General features: G+C 41.1%; 1 protein-coding gene across 1 annotated transcript; it reads right to left on the bottom strand.

Annotated features, from left to right (window-relative positions):
• Window positions 1-2,096: 2,096 nt before the first annotated feature.
• On the bottom strand, window positions 2,097-15,724 carry LOC133133205 (pinopsin-like). Its single transcript, XM_061249290.1, has 4 exons — window positions 15,346-15,724; window positions 11,687-12,015; window positions 5,065-5,298; window positions 2,097-3,281 (listed from the first exon to the last, which is right to left on the bottom strand). The coding sequence occupies exons 1-4, from the start codon at window positions 15,722-15,724 to the stop codon at window positions 3,024-3,026; spliced, it is 1,200 nt and encodes a 399-aa protein (XP_061105274.1). The 3' UTR covers window positions 2,097-3,023.
• Window positions 15,725-17,088: the final 1,364 nt, after the last annotated feature.

The raw sequence follows: 17,088 nt of genomic DNA, 5'->3' as shown, positions 1-17,088 counted from the left end.
ACATCGCCCTCTGTCTCCTACTCCTGTGCCTCGTTGCCCCAGGGCTCCTGCCTTCACTGCAATTCCCACACCCAAACCCATGCAGCTCCACTGAACCCACCTCACCCCCTTAGCTGAGATAAGAAGGGTCACCTGTCCCATTGAAGTCTTGGTATCCAGAAAGCATCCAGGTGTGATGTTTTATCTGATGAAGTCTCCTTAGATACCAGTGGTTCTTGGGTATTTCTGGCTGCTCCAGCACAACCCCCAGATCGATTGGGTCAAGGTGATCATTCTAGGGTGAAGTAGAATTTGCCACACTACCTGGCTGAAGTCCGGTAGAAAAGAGTAGTCTTCACTAAGTTGGATCTTTGCAATGCATACCACCTGGTCCGGATTCGAGAGGGTGATGACTGCACACCAGAGACTGCAAGTACCGGGCAGTCCTCTTCGGCCTCACTAACACACCAGCCGTTTTCCAGGCTATAGTGAACGATGTGCTTTGTGACTTCATTGGGCAATGTGCTTTTGTCTACCTGGATGATATCCTGGTCTTCTCCCCATCCCTCAAGAAACATCATCTCCATCTTCATCTAACCTATGACCCAGCTGTTTGTTGCAACCCCTGTCTATTCCCTGATGCCCATTGTCCCAAATCACCCTGGACTTTGTTACTGGACTTCATACCTCTGATGGTAACACTGTCATTCTCACGATTGAAGATTGTTTTTCCAAGTCCGTCCGCTTCGTTGCCCTGCCCAAACTGCAAATATATTTACTTTGTTAGTAAAATATTTCTTTTGTTTCTTTATTAGGGCGTGCAGGGTGTAAATATAATCGACGAAAGCCAAATTGATTTTTACTCGTGACATTGTGTTCAATAAGAATTTGCCATTTAGAATAATACAGAAAATCTTCCACAGGGTACTGTTCACACAAATAGCAAATAAATTGTTGCGGTCAAATTTGTCTCCACTTTTGTGTATTGGTGTAATTAGTGGTGTTATTGGTGTGTTGTTGGTTGATTCCAGATCTCATGGGAAAATCCAGCTTTTAACACAAGATTGAAGATTCTCAGTAGGCTGCTTTGTATTAAGGCAGTAGTAAGGCAGGCATTGCTAGTCTTATGACCTGACACACTTAAAAGGTTTGAACAGAGGGTTGCAAGGACAGGTGCAGTTTCAGTTAAGGTAAAGAAGCATTCAAATGTACTTTCCGTGGAAAGCACAGCTTTAATCGGTCCTGCTGTGGTGAGTAGGCCAGTACTGGAGGGGAATCCCAGCCTCGGGGAGGGAACAGCAGACTGAATACAGTAGAAAAGACCGTCATCTTTTCAAATTGAATGATTTAGTGAATTGGGTAATGAGGAAAGGTCATATGACTGTTATATTACTATTTGACATTGTGTAAGGAGAACAGGGGATCCTGGGAACAAACACGCTCCCACGGTATATTATACATACTCTGAAAAATAAATATTTGTCATGTGAATAATAAAATAATATAAAGTTCCTGTATCGGTGTGACTGGTTAATGAAGCCTGTGCCTTGACAATGTGTCCTGCGTTCTTGTTTTTGTTTTGCTATTGCTATGCTTTTCTTGAGGTTGTTTTTTTAATATATATGTTTACAGTAAGAGCAAGGGATTTAATTATCACTGTCTCCCTCTCCCATCTCTCTTTCTATAAGTGAGTGGGTGAAGGTGTGGAACATGCATCACCGTGTATTTAGAATATGTGGTGTGCTATACTGGCGCAGGGACAAAAGGAAAGATCTGGTAACTACAATCACTTGTTAACACTCATTTCTTCAATTCTTCTAAGCTGTTGATGACAGCCTCATGTTTAGCCCTTCTGTGAATCTGCTGCATCCTTAAGAAAATTTAAATTTCACACAAACTATTTCCGGATTTAAATTGAAATACGATTATATCTCTATAATCTAGTAATTATACATGTAAGTACATAATTCTAATGTCTCACATCAGTCGTTAAATATATGAATATACATTTCCAGAGTTCCAGAGTTTCCTGGTTGTCTCTACAATCAATTAAGACTGCAGCTAGAATTACACTTTCCATGTGGCTTGATCTGTGATCAGATCCAGTAAAAACGGAATAGCACAATTAGTCACATTTATTTATATTATAGTCACACCACAAGCATGAAATATATGAGTCATTGATGCTGGTCAAAAGCCATAGCATAATAAGTGTTTGAAGAATTGCTACCAATGTAAACAACTACCCACATACAGTATAACCAACAAATTACAATCAATATGGTCACAATTCACAGTAAAATACTAACATTCTGCAAAGCCACAGGTGGTATGTTCTTGGCTGTAAGCAGTGCTTTACAGCCCTACAATCCTGACAGTTACAAAAAAGTGCAAGAAATGTATAAATAATAGCAAGGATTGGCTCCCTCCTGCACATGATAGGACCAGAGGCTCCGCCTGTTGGTCACAATCAGAACTGCAGCAAAAGCACCCCTGTTGATTGACCTGTCAATCTCCTTCATGCATGGCAGTACAAATGGCACACAGCTGTGTATGAACGCAACATTATGCTAATAATTAAAGCAGTTGCATGTAATGGATAATTAAAGATAGTCAAATAAAGAAAAAAAAAATGTACCCTTCAATTAAAGAGGAATATTTATATCATGCACAGCCTCCTGGTTGCATGTGTTCTTCCACCCCTTGCTGAGGCTTCCACAGGGGTCTCATGGAAACGTTGTCACCATTATGTAAGCATAACCAGGCCACCAAACCAATTATCCTTCGCTCAAAGCCATGCTCCCCTTGAGAAGTGAAATCAGTCATTAATTAGGCTCTACTCCCGCTTGTATTTCCCTGTTTGCTGTTTCCCTGTTTTCCAGCACTTTTCACTGGCATATGAATGTAACAACCACCGCCACTCTTTCAGAAATGACACGCGGGAAAGCCTTGGCATTTTCTGCACATGTATGCTCTGAGTTTCAGTCTACATAGATCCTTCTGCAGTGGAAATTACTCGCACCAACCGCCTTGGGGTCCCTCTGTCACTGGACCAATTGCCCAACCCGACTGGGGCTGTAGTGCGCCACCAGGACCAGGGAGCAATTCTCCCGCTGCATGGCGCCGATCTGAGTGCCATAAGGTGTCCCGGGGTGGCTGGGAGTCATGTCAGCCCGCAGCAAGGAGAGGGGGATGCTCTTGGCCAGGTGCTCCTCCCCTCTGCTGCTGGGCTGGGTGTTTAGAGTGTGGCTCAGGTCAGGGTCCGCCCCACATTTCACCAGGGCCACAAAGCACCTGTAAAACTGTCAAAAAGGAGCAAGTCACTGGGATCATGTCCCATAGTAAACAATCACTTTCCCATAGTAAACAATGAGTGCACCATGCAGAACATATGTATGAGGACCATGTGTTCTGCTGCTCTTAATCCCTACTGTTCTTCAATTCAGGGGTATGGAACCTCACCTGGTTGCTCTAAACAACATCTCATGCAGCACCAAATAAACACTGGGGGTATTGATATTGGGGATTAATGAATTAATCAGTGAAATTAGCAGAATTATGCTGTGCTGTTCAAAAGTCATCACTTTTCCTGTTTATTGTTTCCTGTTCTGGGTACTAGCCCTGTTGTCCGGCAGTCTTTCATGGCAAATGATCGATCCACCCCAACCCCCTTAACTATCCTTATAACCACCTGAAGTCACAGCATCAGAATGGCTTTGGATTTAGCATTTCACATGCTTGTATATTATGTGTGTGTGTGTCTGTGTCTGTGTCTGTGTCTGTGTCTGTGTCTGTGTCTGTGTCTGTGTCTGTGTCTGTGTCTGTGTCTGTGTCTGTGTCTGTGTGTGTCTGGTTTGTGTGTATGTGTGTGTGTGTGTATGTATGCATGTGTGTGGGCATCTGCTTCAATACTAGGAAAGAATGTAGCCATTTAAAGTGTGTGGAGCTACTACGACAGTTAGACTGGGAGCATTCATTTTGGCCCTGCACGTAGCATACAGTTAAATCTATGAAACAAATCACTCTATGGAAGTTGTTTGTTAAAACATGAACACTCCAAAGCATCCAAAGCCTAATTTGAAAAAACTTTTAGTGACATTTAAATGGAACAAGGATGTAGTAAAATAAAATACGATAATATACAACATTGTATATAATTCTGTATGGTGCTGTATACTGTAATGATGTCATATTCTGTGCAGTCTGTGCTTATTTGGCAATATGTGTGTTCTAACAGTCTTTTGGCTGTTAGCCTTGGAATGGTCTCACACAGGTGATATTGCTGACTAAGAAAATGGAATGGAATCAGGCAGGTGTTGTTATTAGTGATTACTCCAGCCAAGATGGATTTCAGTGAGTGTGGCTCAGAGCACAGAGTGGGGCGGCCTGTAGTGTAGTGGTTAAGGTAAATGACTGGGACCTGCAAGGACCCGCAAGGTCGGTGGTTCTAATCCCAGTGTAGCCACAATCCGCACAGCCGTTGGGCCCTTGAGCAAGGCCCTTAACCCTGCATTGCTCCAGGGGAGGATTGTCTCCTGCTTAGTCTAATCAACTGTACGTCGCTCTGGATAAGAGCGTCTGCCAAATGCCAATAATGTAAAGAGCAGAGCCAGAGTTTTGGTGGACCTAAACAGGAATGTTGTTGTGGCCCTATAGTGCACCAAAAACATTTTTTTAATTGTGTGGTTCAGGTATGGCTGTGGCTGAACACAAAACTGTATCAAGTCAAGTAAAGTCATTTTATTTGTAATGTATGTCTCACAGAGTAACAGAAGGGCAAACTTCTGGCCCGAAAAAAAGGCCTGAAACCTCAAAAAGCACATGAGGTAAAAAAAAAAAAAAACTCTGTGGTGAGCAAAACCCTTAAACGGTAGCAAGAAACATTTTTTTCATGGGATTAATCTCATTCACCAATGTTTTGTAGGCTCTAATAAAAGCATCTTAATGGAGGAGACAAATAAGGGACAAATTAAATTACCTGTTGTCTGTGTAAATGATTGCTGTGTAAGCATCTCCAGCTGGCTCACCTGTTTGTTTAAAGGTTATAGTATGGGGCTGAATACAGTGGCATTTGAACCTTCTCACCTGGTTATTAAAGAGCATGTAGATGATAGGGTTGACCACAGTGCTGCTCTTGGCCAGGACAGAGGGCACGATGCTGGCAGTGGGGGAGATCAGGCCCTTCTTGCCGAAGCTGGCTATCATTGACACAACCCCGTATGGCATCCAGCACAGCAGGTAGCAGGACACCATGAACACCACCATCAACAGGATGTGGTTCTCTCGCCTCTGTGCGGATGTCTGATTGATCTTGGCCACCTGCGAGGAGGGAGAAGTAAGGGAGTAAGTAACTCTGCAGTCTTACCATTCTCAGTACTCCTTGTTCCCCTCCGAAAGCACCAGTTTGTCGAAATGCTACCGCGGCTGCCTCATAACTCAGTTCTACAGTATCTGCAAATTCAGTGGCCGCACTAGCCTCTGGAACACTGTGTCATTGGAATGCATTACATTAAATATTAAATTTATTCTAATTTACTTATTGGATCTCTAAATTATAATTTGGACTGTTCTGGACCCTAAGGCTAGGCCTGAGAGATAAGACACAGACAGCAGGAGCAGTAGCCATTAGAGGTATAAATATGGGTGTGTATGTCTCTGTATGCCAACAGGGGTGACCTTGGAAACCTCAGATGACATATCTCATACTCTTAGCATTCCACATAGTAGCTCACAAACCTCACAAAGCTGTAGCCTCCAAATAAAATTTGAAAATCTTTAATATACAGTATAATATTGCTATAATGCTCACCAGCAGAGGGTTCATTTCCTTACAAATAACAAATATTTTGTATTGTAGGTTGACCTGAAGCAATAATAATATATAGAAGGGAATAGACCAGGTTTCCTTGGATGATCCCCTGATCATTCCTTCGACTGCATAAAATGTGGGCCTGCTTTTTGCTTGACATTAATTGACATCAGTTGGAATCTGAGTTTTGCATCTACTCTTGCTATCTTCTTTCATTCATTTCTTTTGTGACTGTAACCCGTCTATGTCTGTAGTATACATTGTTTGATGAAGTTGAACCTTAGACTACACATTGAATATTTGTTGTAATTTAATACATCTTAAATTTAATAAATTTGAATCTGGTTATGAGCTGTACATTTTGATAACGGTTGACTCATTCATTAGTTTAGGTTAGTTTGCTCTGCCTATCAATGAATTTGGCAATGTAATTGATAAATGATATCTTTGATAATAATCAACAAAGTAAATCAAATACATTTATTTTACGTGTTAGATAAGTGCACTTGTGTTCAGCATTCAGAGTGCTGAACGTTAAGAGTGGCAGCAGTTATGATCTGTTATAAACAGAAATGTCAGATAATTAAAGACAATATGCTCAAAGAAGCAAGAGTTATTATATAGTTGTGGTTCAAGTCTGGGTCATCGCCTGTTGTAATGTCGATATTTATATCAAAAACTTTTTTCAGCGAATACAGAATCCTGCAACCAGTGAAGTTTATTTTTAACCACTCTTAAATTGCTGTTTTACAAATCTAGATTCAGGAAATGGGAAAATTGTACATATTGCTAAAGATTATTGGTCTGGTTAGCACAAAACATTGTGATGTAATTATAGAAAGACACAGGCCACTGAGATGGGACCAGCACCAATAAAGTAAAGAGTGTGAGACCTGCTTCTGTAAAATAAAAGCAGTGGTGAATTGCTACCAAGAGAGCAATGAAGAGTCAATACCCCAGTCTAAAATCAGGCAAACAACTGACCTTACATATCCAGAATCAAAATGACCTTCTGAATAATTAATAACAGCATTGATTGCTTACTTGCAGTTTCATGCTCTATGTCAAACCTATGAAGGGACTATTGATTTGTTCTTTGCATTATTGAGCTCTCTGGGGTTTGTCCATATTGTGTTGTGTTACTGAGTGATGAAAACAGTGTACCACAATCATTATATCTAATGACAGGGGCACCTGTGGTACCTGTATGTTACAATCTTATCTGGAATTAAAGCAGGCTCCAGTCACATTATATCCCACAGTAAAATATGTATGAGTAAGATCAATGGTGCTGTGAATCCAGTCTAATCTTTAAGATGTAGAGCCTTGAGTTGTAATGTCACAGCCAAATTACATGTTTTTACATTACATGTCACTTGTGTTCCAGCCATTGATTAGAAGACAGTAAATCTGAATGGATATTGTGCTTTGAGGAAATATACACTCAGTGATCACTTTATAGGTAGACATGTACACCAGCTTGTCAACGAAAATATTGAATCAGCCAATCATGTGGCAGCAACTAAATGCATTCAGACATCAAGAGGTTCATCTGTTTTTCAGACCAAGTGTCAAAATGGGGAAGAAATGTGATGTAGCCGTGGAACAATTGTTGGTACCAGACAAGGTGGTTTGAATATCTCAGAAACTGCTGATCTCCTGGGATTTTAACACACAGTCTCTAGAGTTTGCAGAGAATGGAGCAAAAAAATAAAAAAACATCTAGTGAGCAGCAGTTCTGCAGGAAAAAAACACATTGTTAACAAGAGGTCAGAGAAAAAGAGTCAGGTTAGTCAAAGCCGACAGGAAGGTGAGAGTAGCACAAATAATAACACATTAAAACAGTGGTAGGCAGAAGAGCATCTCTGAATATGCAACATGTCAAACCTCTAAGTGGATAGGCTACAACAGCAGAAAACCAATAAGTCTAAAAAAAATAAGTCTAATAAATACCTACTAGAGTCCTCCCTGAGTGTAAATACAGTGTTGGCAGCAAAGCAGCAGTTAGTATTATACAAACTTGAAGCACTGTCACATGAATGAGTACAAAAAGGAATTTAAATCCTTTGCTATAAATGTGCTGGTGTTAAATTGTACACAATGCCGTAGGCTAACTATCAGTGGATCAGAGGCAGTTCTCAAACTCCATCTGGGATTGTATTCATCCCTTAATAAGGCACTTTATTTACTTTCTTAAGGGCTGTCCTCATGATGTGCAGGAATACTACTTACAAGAATCATAATTATCTGCTTCTTTGTTTCAAGCTACATATATTCCAACTGAAGGCTTTGCTTCAATTTAAAAAAGTTACAGAATTCAACCAAGTCCCCCAGGTAAAAATCTAAAAAGCTTTACAATACAACCAACAGTCTCTCATGTGGACAAATAAACCCCAGAGGAGATAAACAGGTTACGCAATGGGCTGTCACCAACGGAAATAGACAAGGCCCAGATTCTGGTTTCTAAAAATAACCAAGTAACTTACTCCTTCACTTGGCCTTCAGCTTACGAAACCCATTGGCAGGGCAAATGACTCACAGCAGCAAGAGGGTTACTGACCCCCTGAACATTACCCTAGCAGACATGCCGGTGTTGTTTCCGGTTTTTGATCTCCCTCCTTATTGTGATTCATTACTTGCAAAGTCAAAATCAGACTCTGCCCTAATGAGCAAGCTGGTTCCTCCAAAACTCTCGATGATATATGCTAAAAGTGTATCAATATATATATATATATATATATAGCCTATAATCAATATATCACATATATGCTGCTTGTTATCAAATCAAATTAACCTAGAGCATTTAATTGAGCTTATGAAAACGCAAGAAACCACAGTGTCAACTGTCGAAATGAGAGCAAAGAATGCAAAGAATGCATTAGGCTAAAGAAGTGCATTTACTCACTATAATATTAATCAAATGTTTAGTATATCTGTATATTTTCAATGATTCACTGCTGATAAGTTTGTGTTAGAAGTGTATTAGTGACCCATGTGTAATCTGAAGTTGAACAAAATGATTTATATGTTCACTACTGATAAATTTGTGTTAGAAGTGCATTGGTGACCCATGTGTAATCTGAAGTTGAATAAAATGATTAATATGCTGTGGAAAGTACCAGAAATGATTCATATGTTGTGGAAAGTACCAAAAATGATTTATATACTGTAGAAAGTACCGAAAAGCATCATGTTTTGGAAAATACAGAATAGCACCGTGTTTTATATGATTATATGTAATAAAAGCGTTCATTTTTTAGGAATTCAATGGGGCGATTTCCCACAATGGTTTCAGGACCGAGAAGTTCTAAAATCATTGTAGCGCAGCCAAGTCAGCTGATGTTTTTTGGAATGTTATAGGAGGAGTTGAGATAAGAACAGTGCATAAAATGGGTGTAAGTCTGATATTCAAGTTTGGAGTCTGCGGATTTGTGCACGTGTGACAATAAAGATTTTTCTGAAGAGCTTGCTGCCGTGGTTATTTTTCAACAAACTGGAGATCGGACCTTGAAGTCTGCCGTTTCCTAGCAACGACAGCTGTAGTGGCATTCTTATTTTACTAAATTCCTCTTTGCATGAGACAATATTTAGTTGAAGAAAACAGTTCAATGAATGTTTTTGCTTGTTTTCACTTAACCACCATTTCATTTCCATGCACCATAGCAGGCTAGATAGACTGGAATAGACAGCCCTTAAGCCAGTGGTTCCCAACCTTGTTGCTGGATATCTACCATCCTGTAGGTTTTCACTCCGAGTCTAATAAAATATACCTCGTTCAATAGCTAGAAACCTTGCTGAGCTGCTAATTAAGTGTGCCAAATGGAGTGGAAATGAGAACACACAGACAGTAGATCTCCAGAAACAAGCCCAAAGGATTGTCTGCATGTCTGAAATGAGGTATTCCTGCATTAGGAGTAATGTGTCATGGCTAGCCTCCTCCTCTGCCTGCATGCAAAATGCAAGTTAACTCCATCCTACCTGATTGATGCTGGCAGCTCACCCACAGGAGCTTCTGACCCATTTGAACATGATTTATGGCCTGAACCCAATCAATGTGGGACACATGGGAGCCGCCATTCATGCTTCTTCACTATGTAGAAGAAGGCAATGATGCATGTGTGTGTACGATCCACTCAGTGAGCACTTTATTAGGTATTTATTAGACTTATTGGTCTTCTGCTGCTGTAGCCTATCCACTTAAGAGGTTTGATGTGTTGTGAGTTCAGAGATGCTCTTCAGCATACCACAGTTGTAATGTGTGGTTGTTTGCATTACTGTCACCTTCCTGTCAGCTTTGACCAGTCTGGCCCTTCTCCACTGACGACTCTTATCAACAAGGTGTTTTTAAGTTAGCAGTCTCTAAGTTATTCAAACCACCCTGTCTGGCAACAACAATCATTCCATGGTCAAAGTCACTTAGATCACATTTCTTCCCCATTCTGACACTTGAAAAACAGCTGAACCTCCTGAGCATGTCTGCATGCTTTTATGCATTTAGTTGCTGCCATATGCTTGGCTGATTAAATATTTGCATTAACAAGCTGGTGTACATGAATGTATCTGTGTATGTGTGCATATAGCCAGTGTGTCTGCTTGTGTATACAGGTATATATGTGTGCATGTTTACATTTTATCTTCCTCACTGTGCTTGTACATAACACATTGTGTATGTGTGCAGTGCATGCATAGGCATGTATTACTTGCACAGGGCCATCACATTGTCAACATGAGAGACCTGGATCAAATACCTAATTGTTTTGGATTCAAATACTTTTATGTCCTGACTGATCCTGCCTGGTGCAATTGAGCCAACCAAGAGGACCAGAATGTGGTGTTTGCACTTTTTGAGAGTATGTCATATGTTCCTATACACCAGACAAGCTCAGTAAAGTATAGAAAGTATAGAAAATTTGCAAATCGGTTATTTGACCCAGTTCTGATATGTGAATGCTTATGTGAGAAGTTACTGACCATTGCCATCAGATAGGACATGAGAAATGAAGATGCCAACATGACCCCTGTCTCAGTGACTACCACTGTCTGGGCTGCTTGTGACACAGATGCATGAGAGTGGAGGGTCAAAGCCTCGCCAGGGAGGAAGGCAAATACTGTTTAACAGGTCAGCAGTAGAGCTTTACTATCAAGTTATTTTATAGCTCAACAGAAACGGTGGTTTTATTGTAGAATTATTCTGACAGGTCTACAGAAACAGTAGTTTTAGTGGAATGTTCGTTTGATAGGTCTATAAAACAGTTTTATGGTAGTGGTCTTTTAACAGCTCTGCAGTAGCAGCAGAGTGTTGGTTGGTGTGATGTATTGTGCTGGTTTGTGATTATGTTGGTGTGAGTATTCATGCAGTGCTCTCTTCTTCTTGTTTGTGAATTTGCCAAAGATTTTACTCTAAAGATTTTGCAAATGTTTTTTCCTCTTTCCCTCTCTCAAAATTACTGTTGCTTGAGTGTAATCTTTTTAAATAATTTCATTAAAATTCCACTAAGAGCATTAAGCGTGAATGGGTTGGATACAATCAAATGCAGGCCACTGTTACTTTTTGGATTTTACACATCTTCAGTCATGAAACACTTGGAAGCTTCCACAGGTGTTAGATGTCTTGCTTGTCTTGTTTGCTTGCTTGTTTCTTTGAAATTGCATACATAATGATAAGTTAGGTGGCATACCTGGGAAATGTTTTGCATGCATGGCGTCCCATTGGATAATTAGCTCATTCTTATTTGAACCAGATAAAGATCTTCAGGTAGAAGAACAGCTTTACAAAGAGCCCTTCGACCTAGTCACAATATATAAGTGTCCGATGTCACATACTGTAGTGCAGCATTTTGTCGATTCGGTGGGTGCTACAGGCTCTGTGGAGACCTTTGACCCTGGGTAATCACTCACCCCTCGGATTACCAGGAGGATCTTGCCGTAACAGAAGATCATGAGCAGCAGGGGAAGGAGCAGGCAGAAGACAAACAGGCAGACCACATAGGAGATGCTGTTGGCTGAGGGATGCTGCCACTGCACCGAGCAGGTGGTCCCGGGCCCCTCGGGCCCATAGCCGCTCCAGCCGAGGAGGGGCGGCACAGTCCAGACCAGGGAGTAGAGCCAGGACCCCCCGATGGACAGCCAGGCCTTCCGGAAGTCAGACACATCTGCCTTGGTGGGGCAAAGCACCGTCGTGTAGCGCTCGTATGAGAGGATGGCCAGGGAGACCAGGGATACAATGCCTACAGTAAACGGGAAGAGGAAGTGACATAAGAGGGTCCTCTATTTGTTTGCTGATATTGGTGAGAAAGCATTACGGAGACATCTTTGCCACAAAATTTTCTTTAGGTACTGTAGTTCTAAGCTTAGTGTTGTGAAACACCCTGAGAGGATCAAAAATTAAATGAACATAATTTCAAACTGTTCATTACAGTACCTGCTATTCTGTTGTTAAAACCAGCCTTTTTAGTGTTGCTCGCATTATCTAGATCCCATACCTTCCTCTAGTATGGAGCACAAAAGCATTAGACAATGATGGAATGTGTTGGTCTTTCTATTTCAACTCATTGTATAGCACACCTTCTATCTGATACTATACCGTCTCATTAGAAATTAATTAAGCAATGGTCCTCATTATTTAATCAGTGAGCACTTAAATAGCCTTGCCTTGGGTCAGGGACAGAGTTGAGATCGAGTGCTTTGTTTAATGACCAGATGGTTCGGTTAAACCTCCATCAATGTTCTTTCAAACAGCTGACAGACACCACTGTATACACTGTTCTCACCAGCATGCAAACATACTGTACACTGCAATTTATTAGATAGACCTGTACACCATTACACCGCTACATGCAAATATTTAATCAGCCAATCATGTGTAAAAAGTGTTTTAAATTAACTATTGATGTTTGCTTTATCTTTTTTTTTGCAGGAGAGGTGATTTTCTGGCATTTCTAAAATGGCTCATGGAAATTGGGCTGAGAAATAATGAGGTGTGGGAGTCTATGCAACATTATTTCTAAAGAATATGGCTGTGCACATCCAGAGTGTTTCATGCAATTAATCATCCTCTCTTTCAACCTGGCCTGGCACCCATGTCCACCTGGGTCCCTTTCAAAGACATTAGGTGGTCTTAGACCCAGCCATGCCCTGCACATGGCCCCTCTGGACAGTGATCTAAACAAGCTCAGCCAAAATTGTCAAGAAAATAAACAAGAGCCAATAGAATAGAGCTGTGCACTTCTTTCTGTATCATATATACCTGAAAATCATTTCAGAATTTTTAATCGGCCAGTCCTGGCCAAAGCCCAAAGCTGTACAGTTTTCTGCAAGACCTGCAATGTCCATCCTTCAAGAAAAAATAATCTTTGTGAAGAAACCGAGTGAACAGTTTTGTGTTGAAAGGTCAGCTGAAAAGTTGATAGGCAAGTGCAGTTCTGACTAGGCTATACCCCAGTGAAACGTGAGCCACTCAGCTTATCAATCAAATCATATCAAATCAAATCAAATCAATCAATAGCCTCCACAGGCAGCTTGGCACCTCCCCCTCTCCGAACCTCCACCTCACGCTCACGACTACTGTCTGTTCTGGCTCCACGGTGGTGGAACGAACTCGCCGTTGAACCTTAATTGTTGTCTCTGTGACTTGCCTTGTGTATCGGTATTTTTAGTTAGCTAGGTAAGCAGTGTTTGGATAGTGAACTTTGGTCACTTTTGCTTTGTTTGTTTTTTTGTTCAGAGAGAGAGAGAGAGAGAGAGAGAGAGAGAGAGAGAGAGAGAGAGAGAGAGAGAGAGAGAGAGAGAGAGAGAGAGAGAGAGAGAGAGAGAGAGAGAGAGAGAGAGAGAGAGAGAGAGAGAGAGAGAGAGAGAGAGAGAGAGAGAGAGAGAGAGAGAGAGAGAGAGAGAGAGAGAGAGAGAGAGAGAGAGAGAGAGAGAGAGAGAGAGAGAGAGAGAGAGAGAGAGAGAGAGAGAGGCATTGTGAGGAAAACATTCCCATTCCTGTAGGAACAAATGAGAGTGCTTCCCAATTAATTCATTGCATTTCTGACATTTCGGTAGTAAACTCCTATATACCTGCAATAATGCAGCAATGTGTGGTTTATTCAGGGCAGCACACCAGAATGTCTTCTGGGACTGAAATAAGGAACATCAAAACTCACAGAAAAGTGCATAATGCATGCCATTGCTGTATGTTTATTTATTTCCCTCAGTACCAGTCTTCACTGTGCACCAAATACTGCAATAAACCAACCTGACTGCTATACTGAAACCCCATCGTATTGAATGTACAAGTGGGAGCAGTGTGGATCTCTCACTACGCTTGCAGGCAGCAAATTAGGAAATCTGCAAACAGAGCATGTATTAATGTGCTGCATTTAAGTGTCTAACTTTCTAACTTTTGATTAAAAGTGAGGCTGCTACTGATTTAATGGAACTACTGGCTGCCAAATTAACTCCCTACAACACAGCCTCTGGGCAGTTCAATCTCACTTTAGCAGTTCCCTGTTTGACTATCCTGAAGTTTATGGTTGCAAACTGATAATGATAGTGCACCTCTGTTACACCTATTCAGCCCCCTTCTCTACATTAGACATTTAATTAAAACCCAGAATATGTTTGTACTAATGGGCATTTTATCTGTCAGGGTTTTACTCCTGAATGATGGCCGGCTAAGCGGGAATGTATCCCTGTGCGCGTCCACGTGAAGTGGAGTAGAGCTCAGGAAGGTCGAAAAACGGCGCAAAATTGGAAAACCCAAAAAAGCAGCAACCAGATACATATAATTTCCCAGATATGATAATGATATGTGTAACCACTGAATTCATGTCACATCTCGGAACCACAACGGTATAGTCATACTAAATTGAGATGCCTCCCGTACCCGTATTTAAATAGCTATATAGAAGTTTATTTTAACGTTTAACTTAGGCTAGGGCACGTGCCCCCTAAACTGAGTAGCTACTTCAAGGTTATTAATCCAAGATATGACGTTTTAATTAATTCGTGTTGTGAATGTTGTCAGTAAGCCTGGAAAATAAAAATGGCGACATCGATAATATTGCTTTTCAAGAATGATAAAAAATTATATGGGTAAAAAACGTTTGCCTTCTTTATTTCCGGGCGTAAAAGCATGGCATTGGCGAGATGCAAAACAATTCTTTTAAATTGCCATTTAGTGAATGTGATAAGTGGTCCCCTTCATGAAACTATTTGTTGGAAAAGATTATATCGAGTACCTTAAAAGGACCCGCAACTTGTCCAAATAAACATACGATCATGTCTCACGCATGTCAGACTACCTGTTGATCGATAGTGCATCTACAGCAACTGAAGAGAAACTGTTAATTTAAACCTGAAAACTTACCTTGGTTATTCGTTTATGGAAATAACATTATTTCGTATCAAATAAATAATACTTTTTAAGTGATTAGTAAATATAACAGAACTATGTCTGGCTGGTAGGCTATCTGAACACAAAAGGTCCGGACCGTTAACGATAGAATACTTGTATGATTCGCAATAACGGCATCCACAGGATTAAACGCAAGTAAAATAAAATTAAATCATCTCACCGAAAAGTGCATTGGCGAAGCCATACCACTTACAGCCGTGGTGTCCTATAAGCCAGCTCCCGTAGAGGCTCGCGGCGAAGCTGAAGGGAGTTCCAAATATGCAGACAAGCATGTCGCTCACACTGATGTTCAAGAGAATGAGATTTATGGGAGTCCTGAGTGCCCGAAACCTCGCGAAGACTATGAGAACAACGAAGTTGCTTAAGAATCCAAGAATCAGGATAAATCCGAGGAATACAGCCACCACTGTGTGGCCAGTCCTGCTCAGACTGGAAGTGTCCTGGGGCACCAAGGGGTCCCGCAAACTGACATTCTCACTGAGGTTTAGGACGGAGCTGTCACTGGTGCTGAAATTCAGGTTCAAGCGCTGGACAACCATGTCAGCCTCTGAGACAGCAGCTAATAGGAACTAGACAAGGGAAAAACGTTCTCTCACATTCTAGGAGCGCCCCAAAAGACTGTCAGTGTTTTATCAGTAAATACCGCCCAACAGTTCGCCCCACGCGAGTGACGGTCACCCCTTTATTTCTCGCTCAGTATTTATCGACGTTCTAATTACATTTGAATAAGGGGTGGGTAAAGACGGCAGGATTGGCTGCATCTATTGCATCTGCGTTTTCAAACGACATGCGGTTTCAAGCGCGATATTTAATTCACCCCGCCCCATTGCCCCTACCCACATAGCCTATCCATACAGGCAAACGGGCAAGCACACACACACACACACACACGCTGTTTTATTTTTGAGACATATTCGTTTGTGTAACCAGACATCAAAGGGCTTTTTATAGGCTTATAAAATTTGAGATTTGTTTAAATTAGCCATGTTTGGATTGCCATAAACAAATGTCTTAGGGGATGTGATATATCTCTCTGAAAGCAGCAATGGAATGGTGTTCTGTGACACACTGCATTAGGACTAAATGAAACTGCAGTGGTTGATTCTCATGACAGCTGATGCTTTTTATGCAAGTTAAGATTTACAAACGACCAAACCAGTTCTTTGCGCAAAAACACTGTTAAATTGCATTGCCGTTCTACTATAAAAGGTTTTCTTAAGAATACTCACTCCCTACACTTGAAACACCCTATGTGTGTAGGGAGTTAAGCTGTCTAAAACTTGATGTCTTTTTTGTAAGGCCTTTGAGGAATCAGTATTAGCAGAAGGCTTTCGTTAAATCTTCAGAAACCGTTTGTGGCTTATTGTAGAAGTAACTCCTTTTTTATTGATATCCTGCCCAGATTGCAATACTAATCCTCGAACGGCCCCTGAGAGACTGCTTCAATATCCCAGGCGATGTTTTCATTCCAAACTGTGTGCCTCCAAACATATTCATAATATTCATTTTCATGCATTGTTCAATCCATACATCACAAATGCCACAGTGATCTTTCGTGGTTTGGTTTGCCTTACTCTGGCTTTTAGTGTTTGCAATTATCCCAGTGTACATAAAACGTTGCCTCAGGCTTTTACTGCTTATTGTATAGGACAAGGCCCTGATAGGGTCAAACTGCATTGCTAATGAATATAGGATTTTGGATAGGTCTTGCTGCCTAGTTCACAACAATTTCTTCACAAAACAAAATCTATATCAGGGTTGCCCAACCATGTTCCTGGAAATCTCCTTTATGTTTTCACTCCAACCCTCACAAAGCACACTTCATTCAACAAGACATTTAGTTGAGCTGATAATTAGTAGGCGGCATGGATGGTGCAGTGGGTAGCACGGAGGTCCTGGGTTC

This window comes from Conger conger, chromosome 7 (assembly GCF_963514075.1).
Source record: "Conger conger chromosome 7, fConCon1.1, whole genome shotgun sequence".
Taxonomy (NCBI): domain Eukaryota; kingdom Metazoa; phylum Chordata; class Actinopteri; order Anguilliformes; family Congridae; genus Conger; species Conger conger.
The sequence above is the reverse complement of the archived record's forward strand: the minus strand, read 5'-3'. Positions and strand labels throughout refer to the sequence as shown.